This window comes from Halichoeres trimaculatus, unplaced genomic scaffold (assembly GCF_033239565.1).
Source record: "Halichoeres trimaculatus isolate MK-OKI-2021-1 unplaced genomic scaffold, fHalTri1.1 fHalTri1_scaffold_8, whole genome shotgun sequence".
In the NCBI taxonomy this organism is placed as follows: Eukaryota; Metazoa; Chordata; class Actinopteri; order Labriformes; family Labridae; genus Halichoeres; species Halichoeres trimaculatus.
In genome coordinates, this window is record NW_027437186.1 from 30,071,922 (window position 1) to 30,084,686 (window position 12,765).

The 12,765-nt window shown below is 39.3% G+C and overlaps 1 protein-coding gene across 1 annotated transcript in view; it reads right to left on the reverse strand.

Annotated features, from left to right (window-relative positions):
• The window catches only part of lmbrd1 (LMBR1 domain containing 1), a 75,894-nt gene that overhangs the window by 44,357 nt on the left and 18,772 nt on the right, over positions 1-12,765 (reverse strand). The window contains exons 4-6 of the mRNA XM_074676567.1: positions 11,521-11,618; positions 10,616-10,683; positions 6,146-6,234 (exon numbers count right to left, since the gene is read on the reverse strand). Coding sequence (XP_074532668.1) covers positions 6,146-6,234; positions 10,616-10,683; positions 11,521-11,618 — 255 coding nt within the window. The remainder of the gene's footprint in view (positions 1-6,145; positions 6,235-10,615; positions 10,684-11,520; positions 11,619-12,765) is intronic.

Genomic DNA, 12,765 nt, shown 5'->3' on the forward strand with positions numbered 1-12,765 from the left:
CTTCTGTCTATGCAAGTTGAACTGATGGGTGTCACCTTTGATTGAGGCAGAAAAGGGACCACCCATCAGGCAAGGGCAACAGTAGGTGTCACACCAGCTGTCAGTGTTGGAGTTGGAAGACAGGGATTGATGAAGAGACTGATTGCCTCTCTCCCCTGTCAAGATCCCACCTGTTATAAGGTTCCATGTAAGAAGCTACACAGTGGCCCCTTTGTAGGTATCCCACATCCTCTCAGCGGCAGCTTCGCAATGCCCTACCCACCTGTCAGTGTGAGCAGAGGTGGCTCTCTGCTTGCCTTTCTCCTTGACAGAGGCATTTGATGGGGATATTAAGTCAGTATTCAGTGCATGTATAATTTGTTCTGTTTATAACATTTATCACTTTCTTTTAGAGGCATTTCACAAGCAGCAGGACAAAGAGCTTAGAAATGGAGATGAATTATGTGCCTGCTTCCTTTTGTATTATATGCAAAGAGAAAACTTTGAAGTCTGACAGCTGGGCTGAACATTAACATTTGAATGCATGTTTCTTATTCCCTGAGTGTCTCATTGAGATTTTACCGCCTTTGTTTAGTGGTGAGCTTGGTAAAATATACAATAGCTGCATGTTCTGCATGGAGAACATTCTGTTCATGAACCCTACACAAAGCCAAGGATAGATGTTTGCTGCCACTCTGCTTGGCTCCTCAAGCAGATTTTCCAGGGATTTAACATTATCATTGGTGCTTCCACATCTGCACAGCTTCAATTTCAGAAAGCCATGGAATGAGGTAGGTCTTATCTTAGGCTGTATAGCCCTCAGGTTTGTGTATGTGGGACTTGTTAGGAGAGATGTTTATTAAGGGGTCCCATAAAAACATCCCATCTAGGTAATAACAGAATCATTAAAAGTGAGGGGAAACTAGCTGTAAATTTAATGCAGTGTGGTACGCCGTTCAATTAGATTGGCAATACTTTGATGCTTTTCATCTGTACATGCTTTAAAATGATACAACCCCCAAGATTTTCATATTTAATGGTATTGAAAAGCAACAAAGTTTATGATAATACAGATTAGGTAATACAAATCTATGCCCGTATGCATGACAAGCCATTAGCTTTTAGGGGAAAACAGACCTTTTGCACTAACAGTGAAAAAAAAACTGGATTAGCAGTATGCATGAGCCAGGTTAACGTCCCAAAAGAGCGTTTGCTGTAATGGAGGTATACTTCACCATTACAGGCGCTAACGGCAGGATAATGCACCTGTTCGGCTGTTCAAAGGCAGATATCGCTCAATACATTATTGTTTGAGACGAAATATGCAAAGACAGTTGACAATCCTTTGGAAAGGTGGCAATGTGTAACCATACAGCAACTTTAGATTCAATACATCTGGGTCCTTCCAGGATGTGTGTGGTGAAATGTTGGACTACAGAAACTGCTTCAAAGGTTCTTCATCGAGGTGGCGCTTGTTTTGCAAAACAGCTTTCATATTACTGACTTTATTATCAATATTTTCTACTGTGCACTCAGAAACACCACACGCATTTACTCAATTCAATATCGCCAAACTTTCTCTTTCTCTTTATTTACATGATTGACCCACAGATAACAGCTGTTTGTGTATTCTTGTAATAAAATGTCAATTTCTCCGGCTAAAAAAATGTTTCTTGATCTTCTCTAAGTAATACCGTTTGCCAGGTTTATCACTGTTTGTGAGTGGTAGAAATGCGCAGTTCGACCCTCTTTGATGGGGTTTTCCTGGGGTTTTCCTGGGGGTTCCTTTTAATTATGATGTAATCTGCACCTGTGTCTCTTTCATGGTGTAATTAGTTAACTGGCCGATTTTTTGCAGTCGTGCACGTGGCTATCCATGACTGAAAAAAAAAAAAAATTTAATGTTCTCTTCCTGGAAAGTATCCTGGGATTTATTTCTTTAGCCAAGAAACATTGATGGCCAGGGAAAACAAGATCTTAGCAACATCCTAATGAAAGTAGAATCACGGTTGTCTTTCGATTTGTTTCCTACGCCAAATCCTTTGTGACTATGAAGCAAAACCTATAGAGTCTTACTTACTATGTGCCATTTTTTCAGCTCAGAAAAAGCTACTTCCGTTTCCTGGTAGCTGCAAACAGGCATTTCACTGTGTGGTCTGGTCTGCTTTAACATTTCTGAGAGAGTAGTTGTAGAGGTCACAATGTGCCATAGAGCAGTAAGTGATGGCCCAATAAAGATTATATTGTTTACCATTGTAGTTATATCCTATGGAAGCACAGTTCATAGAGTTCATTGCTAAGTGAAAGAGAAATGAGTGGTTAGCAACCTCGTACAAGACAAACTCCAGTATTTATCTATTGTCAGCTAAGAGGGGTGAAGAGGATGACGTACGCTGGCAATAGCCTCTGTGATTATCTCGGTTTTCTCAAAGACATATATACACACATACACACGTTAAGCTCCTGCTTTCATAGAATAAGGTGTTGTTATCAAAGAAATGGATCCATAAATATGGAGGTCCTTCTTCCAAGATTATGGCAGAATGAGTTTCCATGCTCTTTTCTTGCTATTCGACGAATAAGAAGGAAAGGTTAAGTGTTGGGAATCTTGCCTGAGTACAATTCCTTGTCGAAGCTGGGCTCCCACACACTCCACTCTCTTTAAAGCACGGCCAAAAATACAAGATTGCTCTGAGTGGTCTTGAATACCAACAGTCACAGCTACTTCTCTAGAGTTCATTCAGGCATCACTGGAATATTGGAACACAAGTAATGTTAGAGCTATTAAGGATGTGGTGGCTCTAATGAACAGCCATTGCAAAGCAGTCAGGGGTTAGGTGGCAAAAGAGCCTTTCTCTTACACAATTAACCTCCCATCTGGAGAGAGAAGAGACAGGGAATTAGAAAAGGGATGATCCTCACACTTCCTCCTCAGCAGCCGAGTAATTTCCCCCTGTGCCGAGGAAGGAGGGTTAGGGAAAGCATGTAGGGGTCCGCTATTGTGAAGAGAGGCAGATGGTCCGACTTCCTCCTTGATCCCAAGATGGCAAAAGGCCAGAGGACTGTTAGGAGCCCATATTTGGCAAAACGTCTGCACAAGTATGAGCAAAAGCACAGACAATGCTCAGCTCAACAAGTGGAGATGCCTGAGGAGGGTGTCTTTCAGAGCTGGCATCCCACACTTGACTATGAATAGTTGGTTTTCTGGCTGGAGAAAGATCTATTTTTTGAGGCTATAAAGGCCCAGCTTTTGAAATATTCTACTTTCATTATGGAAACCTTTTAAGAGGTCTTGCTTGAGGTTGAATTGAAGAATAAGTCTTAAAACATCCTGGAATTTCACGTTGAGACTATCCTTTGTCCAGCTCATTTTTTTTCTGAAGCAATAATACAGAAGTGGCTCAATAAGAAGTTGCCAGGCTGTCTAACCTTGTTCCTCAACAATCCAGGTAAAACTGATGTTTGTCGAACATGATTGATGCAACAAGATTATTTGTTAAAATTTATGGTGAAAACATATTCCTTACTTTTTGCCATCATACAGCCATGTGGAATATTACTGTGTAAATGTGAAGGATTTGATAAGTTTATTTATAAGAACAAACTTTATCAAATAACATTTTTACAACAGGTGCCCAGTTTTCTTTACGAGACATCATTTATCTTTGCCAAACTGCTGCAGACAGACAGACAGAAAGAGACACAGCTCTGTTATTACAAAATGTAGACATGGAGGCCTGGCAAATTGAAACATTGACCTTGATTACAATTAGTCAGCCGATGAGTACCTTATTTGCATCAAGCAAATCAAAAACATTTGGTACAACTCATTTAGAAACAATGAAGCCAATCAAAACTTAAGTTTAGAGTTCTGTGAGGACTGGCAGTTTGGTGTGGATTGCAGTCACACGTGGCCAAAATTGGAAGTGTGTTACCAGGATGAAGACTTTGTTTCTCACAGGTACCTTCAACCACTATGGTAAAGACATGAATCTCACCATGAGTGCATGTGTTTTGGAAACAAATTGGAGAACCAGGTCTGCACTTTCACAGTACTTTTCTTTCTTTAAGGCAACTTGTTGGGTTTCAGCCAATGCTCTATTGCTCTTCTGTTTAGTTTCTTCTGCTTTCCTGTCCTTTTTCTTTTTGTCAGTCCAGCTCTGGTGTCTAATATCAATCAATCTAAGAAATTGTTTTCTTTTCTGCTAAATTTTGTCATCAAAAAGACTTTCTGTCTATTCGCAATAATCTTAATTGAAATTGTGTATTAAATACAGGTAGATAAAAATGACACTATTGAAAGTTTACTTATAAAGCCTTCCCAGAGCCTTCAATTTGAAACATTTTGGTATATATGTATTCGTTGTGAGGGTCAAACATGTCAGCCAATGGTCCAGTTAACCCTGGCTTAAATAATAAGAAAAAACATTTACATTAGCGGATATTTCAATCTGTATTGCTATCTGTACCAGAGTCCTGCACTGGGTAGGGTATCCGCGGGTATCTGCGGGTACCTGCAAAAACAGCTGATTTGCGGGTGGTTTTTAAAAACTTTTTTTTTCCTGGGTCCCGATCTGGGTGGAAAAAATAACATGCAGGTCGGGTTGTGGGTTTTAGTTTGACACATCAAAATTCATATAGAATGATAAGAAATACAATAAAATAGAAACATAAGTTGTAAGCTGGTTGTAAGGCTGTGACCATATAGATTCTGGCTTCAAGTCCGTAACATGGTGGAAGGCTGAGCCACGCTATCCAGTTCTTATAATACATCCATGGTTGTGACATGATCACGGCTCGTACCTGCTGAGCGTTGCTTAAGTCTGGACAGAAAGTAAGTCTGCTATTACACATGTAAAGGTCTTTTTAAGAGATTAAAAGTTTAAAAGCATTGAACGTAAAAAAACGAGTGATTTTACAGTTGTATGTGAGACGATCACGGACGGTTGATGATGGAGCTGAAGTCAGGCTTTTATTGGAAGAGTTGCTTCATTCAGGTGCGTTGTTTACTCACTGGCATCTGAACTATGGTGATATACCATTCAATTTTCAGACAATATGACCCAAAATGATTACTTTAAATAAGGTTCAAGTCGGGCTGCGGGTCGGGCTGCGGGTCGGGCTGCGGGTCGGGCTGCGGGTCGGGCAGCCGGTCGGGCTGCGGGTCGGATCGGGTTGCAGTACTAATCGGGCTGATGCGTGGGTTTGCGATTTGGGTGTGGGTTTATACGTCCCCGGGTCGGGGCGGGGCGGATCTTGAAAATTGGACCCGTGCAGGACTTTGATCTGTACACCCAGCACAGGCAGCAAAGCCTGACTGTCCTTATTACTTATAGATGAGGGAACTTCCTTCTTTTTTATTGATTTTGATCATCTGTGGGAGACTCTGAGACATGCTGTGAATCCACTGGCACATATGGATTGCACCAGCCACCTCACATAATGGCTTTTTTTTTCAACTATGGCTGTACCTGTCATCTTGTTGCTTTATCTTAGGATTTCATCTGATTCACTTTTGAAAACTTGACAAACTGACAGCATAGATCCAATTTTTGTCACTTTAAATTAAACAAGGTATACCATTGTCCATTGACCAATAAAGAGGACTCAGGGCTTTTTGGGATCTGCATTAATTTTGAAAAAAGTTTTACTGAGCGTTGAAGCTCAGGTAAAGTTTTCTCACAGACGACCTCTTAAACCATTGTTGTACTAAAAAATACAAGAAGCATTGCTTGGCTTTTGAGAAGGACTAAAGGAAGAGAAATTTTTGTGGAATCTTACAACAACGCTCCAGTCTTAATGATGAAAACAGTGTTTTTCTCTCAAACCAGAACATTTTGACTTTGTTGAGCATGTTACCGTCTCATTTTGGACTTTCTTGTATTTTTTTCCATCGCCTGCAAAAACTTTTCCTTTTTACTTTGAACCAATAAAAGAGACTGGCAAAAAAGCTGAACAACAGAAAGAAGATAATAAAAGAAGATGGAAAGTAAACAGAATTGAGAGGAGCCATGGAGGTAGCCATGGATGTGGTTTTAAAGGAACTGAAGTAATATCTAATGAAGGGCAAGGTCAGAATGACTGTAACTGTTCAACTCAAAAGCAAATACAGAAACAAGAAACCGCTTTAAAATAACAAGAAGCATTTTCTACTAATGTTACTCACGGCTACTTCCGAGTTCCTCGAAAAGGTACTGCACTTTCTCCCACTGGGTGGAATTCTGACTGGGCCGGGTCTCAAGTGGAACAAATGCTCTGAAAGCAATTAAACAAAGATTTAGTTAGAAAATGAGGTCATTTTAGCATGTGCCACATTATTTTCTGTTAACCACAAATACACACATGCAGGACAAAACAGTAAATCACTGCTTGTATATATTTTATTATTTCTCTTAAGACAAATTTGTTAGAAGTGTTGAGTGATTCCTATTGCTGAAAGATGCCCAGAGAGCCACAGACGGACAGAAACACAGACTGTAGCTAGTTTTGTTAGAAAACAGTGTTTTGCTCCCAGTGTTTTGAAATCTTTTATAAAGTCTGTTTTCTAAGAGCTGCTGGGCAGCACATGAAAGTTTGCTTCTGGTCTCAACATCTATATCCCTCTTCACAGACCTTTTATGTCCTGCACAGCGTAATGCTCAGACAGAAATGGTCAAAGAAGCTTTTACAGCATGTTCTCCACTCCGGCATCCAGACTTCTAAGCTCCATGGTTAATGTCTGTTTCCTTACTTATCTGCTGCGCTGTGAAATTGGACCTCTCCTTTCTCCTACTCTTAACTGTGTGTTTTTCTTTTCATTTTGTGGGGATCTCATCTTGTTGTGCTGTTTCAGGCCATATCTGTCTCACAAACATAAAGTATAAACGTAAATGGGACTTAATTAGGTAATGCATGTGAGTAAAAGTGCATAAAAATCGTTACTTTTAATATCTTTGCCAAGAGAATAAAACCTTCAAATCATGAGGATGGGATTTTGCAAGCTGTTTTATTGACCTGGGATATGACTTCACCTTTAAAACCGAACTAATTGCTATCCCTAATTCGGCAGCCGTTTCACTAAGCTTTGTGTCCCCTCCAATTCTTCTCAACAACAAAACAACAGGATATTAAGTTTTGAAGCCTTTTACATTTCATAACATCAGCCATAAAAGTCATGGCCTGCTGGTCACCTAAGCATTTCTCTGAAGACACTTTTTGATGACTTTTCCCCATAAATGCATCATGTGTATATTTGTATCTCTAATCAACCAGAGCATCACTCTTATGTTCTCTTACAAGTAACCATGTGTTTTGATTACTGATTCAAGTTTCCTCACACCCCATTCATGCTTAAGAATATTAATCAATTAGATTGGCAGGAGCCTTTCTGTGTGGAGTTTGCAACTTCTCCCTGTGCATGCGGTGTTTTTTCTCCTGCTCCAGGTTCCTGAAATAATAAAATGTAAAAACATACAAGCCTCTTTCAGCTTTTTGGCATATCTATAAATCTCTAGGTTTAATGCACCAATCTGCATCACTCCCATGCATTGAAGCTGGTCAACTTTCCCCAAACTACACTGCAAAAAAACTGAAATCTTATCAAGTGTTTTTGTCTTGTTTTAAGTAAAAAATGTCTTGTTTTACTTAAAATGAGCCATATTCAACTGGTCAGTTCAGAAAAAATGTTGTTTTAAGTTTTCTGAGGACAAAAATGAGGTCTGAATTGCTTATAACAAGTTAAAAAAAATGCCAAAGGAACAAGAAAAATGTGCAAAAAAACTTTCTTAAAACTAGAATAATGTCTTAATAAAAGTAACTTTTTTCTTGTCCCACTGGCAGATTATTTTTTACTCGTTACAAGCAATTCAGACCTTGATTTTGTCTTAAACTAAGTTGAAATAAGACATTTTTCTAGAGTACTCAGGTGAATGGGGCTTATTTTAAGTCTAATAAGTCATTTTCTACTCAAAATAAGACAAAAACCCTTGATAAGATTTTATAATTTTACAGTGTAGCAGTTAAACCTGTACTGGATTTTTTACCCCACTGGATTAAGTAATGGGACTTTGTTGGTTTGATGATGTATTCTTTTGGCATTTGAGGACATTTTTGTTTTTACTGTTTAAAATATCTTAAAAGAATATCTTTGTAAAGTAAAAAAAAAAAAAGAGGGACCCTTTTCATTTGAACATTTTTTATTCATTAATCAGTTAAAACTTCTAGAAAATCTGGATAGAGCTTTTGAATTTAGCTGTTTTTGTTCATGGACAAATAGTTCCTTTTTTGCATTGATGGCTTTCAGTTTAGCTGCAATTAATATTTTAGTTTTGACTCTATTTTATTTTATGGGTGTTTGTGTGTTGAGGGAGGTCAGTATTCTGTGTTTCATGAGACATATTAAGATATGATATCCTGATGTATAACTTTTGTTTTGTGCGATGTGTAAGGGTTTGCATTTCAATGTGTGTCTAGTAGGTCTAAAAAAGTATCAGAAATCAAAGTGTCTCTTCATGTTAGCCTTGTGATGAACTGGTTGGTGAACTGTCCAGGGTGTATCCAGCCTCTTGCCTAATGACAGCTGAGATAGGCTCCTGCCTCCTGTGACTTCAAACGGGACAAAACAGTTTGGATGATGGATGGATGCTCCCAAATGATCTGAGCAACAAAACCTGGAACATCTTTAGTCATGAACTGAAACAGCACTTCTTCAGACTAAGACTGTATCTTTAAGTAACCTACCGAGCGTAAAAAGTCAACAAACTGCTGCTCAGTTTCAGTGCAGACTTTGATTCCATTAATCATAAAATCCTTCTGCACTGATCATTAATCCTTCCTGACAGACAACAGAGAATTAGGCCAGAGTCCTTCCTCGTATCTAACATCCACAAACTCACACAAAATATGATGCTCTGAATCTTCAGGGAACCTTTTAGAAGTTGAAAAACTAGTTGTCCAAAAGAAAGTTTAAGAAAAAATCCTCAGCCTGGGAGGGGAAACATATTAGCTCAGCATATCAGAGACTTCCCTTTGCATCATATGCAAAAAAAACAAAACTCGTGGTCTCAAAAGGCCTCATCCTTCCTGCTATCTACAGGGGTCCACACTCACACTTAATCTTTTTAATGTGTTTCCACTTCACTCATGTTCAGAGTCATTATTCATTTTGAGGTAGTAATGTCTCATAAATGTGGCCTTAACCCTTTCCCAACTCTTCATAAATGTGTCTGCAGTGAGAGTTTGTCTTTTACATACTTTTCCTTTTTCAAAACCAAGACAATTTTCAAGGTTGTTTTCCTGTTTTGATCTATCCACAGTTGTCTGGCTCCAGTCAGTGCACAGCAGAGCATCAAAACCATCTGAAGGTCTTCTATCACCTCAATAAGGCCACATCATAAGACCACTTTACTTCCTTTCACTTACAACGGAGAGGCTTTTGAAATATTGGAATTTTTTAAGGGTAAAGTGTGTTGAAAGCATTTTATGAACAGACTTTGACAGACTTTTGTTCACTCTGCCAGGGTCTTCAATAAAACTGATAAAAATGTGATTTGGCAGTTTTCCTTCAAGACGATACCTGAGTTTCAGATTGAGCCCAAATTGGTGCTGCAAGTTCACAACAAAGCTTCAATGTAATCATGCTTTGATGCTTTTATACTGAACCTGAAATGGTGTAATGTTGCCTTCCTAGTGAGTGTAAAAACGCAAAGAGCTGCTTCATCCTGCCTGCACTGCTGGTTCACAGAGTCCTGACTCTGGCTGTGAGACAACTTGGTCCCAGCATCAAATGGAAAGACATTAAAGGGGCACGCTGAACCTGCAGTATGTAAAGAGCTTTAGTTGTTTGCAATGACGAAAAAACCTATAAACTGCGGAAAGACCAGAGGTCATTTTAGGAGGTAAACACCTCACTGGGTAAACAGACAACAAATAAAAGCCATCAAGAAAAGACTTCCTGAGTGAGCAGTGGCCACATAGAGTCATTTGTCTCCTAGTATCAAAGAAAGAGCTCAGGATAAAAGCTATCATGTTGTTGGAGATCAAAGGGTTGAAGCAACAATTGCCAGAACAAAGCGGCAATCGTTCCACCTCATGAGGTGAAAAAAGGAGCTAAATTGCTTCAGTCTATAAAAAAAGTCCAAACTACCAAACTTTAAGCCATAACAAAGTACAGCCATGTGTCTTTTATTTTCTCAAATTAGATAAGCCTTCATTCAGTGCACCATTTAATGGTTGAAAGAGCACATCAAATTGTATAGGTTGGACTCAAGGCATGTTGCTGTCAGGGCTGCAAAGGAAATCTATTATGTGTTGCAGGTGAACAAAGCCAGCACAAAACTAGTGGATAAATGAGTCATGGCTCAAGACTGCATTAGTATGGCTTGTAGAAAGAACATTAAATTGTACAAAAAGACTCAAACATGTTCTTTGTACTTTGCGGAAAAGCAGGAAAAGTAGTTTTGAATGAGATTGACAGGAATAAAACCTATATTCAGAAAGGCGTACATTTTTTTCCTGAATGGTTTATCATGGCCAGACAAATGGTGCTGTAGCTTTTCCACAGGATTCTCCTCTCATTAGCCGAACACAATGACAAATCCACAGCCCTTCCAGCTCTCCTGTACTGATGCAGAAGAAGCCATCCATGTCCCCAACTTACCCAATTAAAAGGAGCACCACGCAGACAATGGCAAATCCAATTGTGTACTTGAGAGCGTTCTGCACTTGCTGTAATAAAAAAGACAAAATTAAACCGGTCAATCGTGGCCGTGCAGGGAAATATTATTATTCATTGAGAGGGAGGGAAGGGGGTTATACTTCATTTAGCCACAGACTATAGAGAGTGAGTGCTATATAGAGTCGGTGTAGATCCGGTTTGACCTGGTGGAGATAACATGTCACTCCCAGTGCCATTCAAGGTGCTTTTAAAGTAACAATACAAAAGACCTCCCTGTCTGTGAGAGAAAGTGCCTCTGTCAGCTCAAAAGTGACACACGGAAAGGATAAAAGGCAGTGTGAGATAGCTGCTCTTTGGTACATCACTCACTGAAAAGACTTCTGAAGATAGGGATTTGAATTTTTTTCCATTTGAGCTGACAATATGGTGCCCTCTATTTATAGACGTGATGCACAGATTGGACTAATCAATTTCTTTGGTGCCACAAGCTAACAAAAATACATCAACATTTTTTCTCATATTGGCATCTAATTTCATAAATATTCAACTAAAAAAAATTCTGCTGAACAACAGGGAAATGGCTGGAGAACATAATCTGTGCATGCAATCAGCTGATAAACCAGGCTGATATGGGTGTGTTTAAGGACTCACGGGACAAGTGAAACATTTGGGTGAACAAAGTAGAAAAAACAGATTTGCTCTTGTTGTTTGTTGTGTGTGCAAACAAATTGCTTTATGTTGCCTCGAGCTTGAAAGTTCAACTCAAATGACTCCAGACATTTTTGCATTACCATATTGCTAAGCTGCACCTGAATCATCTGAATGAAATTTGAATTCCTAAGCAGGCTGTAGTGCCGCTGTGGAGAAGGGAGAGGTTGGGTTCTCACCGAGCATTTGTTCCCGTTGTCGTCATCTCTTTCTTCATAGTAGAAATAAACAAAGGGGATCCACAGGAAGACACAGAAGAGGATGATGGAGTAGAGAGCTGTTGGGATACAGAAAAGAATGACTATATGTCGCACCTTCTAAGGAAAACATGTCAATAAATTAGTCATTGTAGCACAAATGAAATGTTTCTGATTAGCAGCTTTGTGGCTTAATTATGAAGAGAAATTATTATTCCTCTCATGTACGTATAATTACCAAAATGCTCCAGTTATAATTTGATTTAGCAGCCCATCAGTAACATTACTCCCTTTTGAACAACAACTGTAAACAAGCCAATGACTTGTGTGCATGTCATGTCAGGACAACAATGTCTACACAGTCTTCATTTTCCTCCTTTCAGCAGAGCGAGATCATTTTGAGACAGCATGACCCCATTCCTAAAAGACTTCCAAGTGACAAATCTAGGGCAGAGATCACTTACTAATTCATTAAGAAACACTGATATCAAAATGACTTTTAGTCTCCCAGAGATAAATGTTTGTAGTGATACAATCGTATAAGTTTTCCTGCACCCAATACTGACTATCTCTTTCCTTTATGGATGTTTTTGGTGCCCTAAAAACAAGGATGGAGTCGCAAGCATCAATGGTCCAGGAATTAATTTAGCAAACATTTTGGCTGTTGGTTTGGGATATTTCACAAAAAAAGCTGGAAAGAAACAGGAAATGTGAAAAGCAGAGAGAGGGGGGAGAAATGCTGCATAGGGTCGTGGTTGGGAGCTGAACCAGTGATCGCTGCTGTGAGGAGTGCAGCCTCTGTGCACAGGGAGCACGTCCAAACCACTAGGCTATCCAGCAACCTGTGACAAAAATCATCTAGCTTTTAACACAAAATTTTCTGCTCTGTATCAAAAAATCAAAACACACAAGACTCAAGGTGTTTTATACTGTACCAAAAATGCTTGCTATTGTGAAAATTCCCATATAGCCTAAGAAAGGAGTAGATACAGGAAAAAAGGCGTAAACAAAATGTGAAAAAATCCAATTTCTGAGTTTCAGTAAAGTCCCAAGCTGCAGAATTACTTCACCTGATGTTCAAGTGAACACCCAAGCTGACCCGAAGAACCCTGTACTTGCTTTTGTGCTCTTTGTGTTTAATTGCTTTGAGTTCTGTGCTCCATTTCCTGCACAGATCGCTGTCCTGTGCCCAGAGTGTGATGATCCAGATTACTCATCCTTTATAAC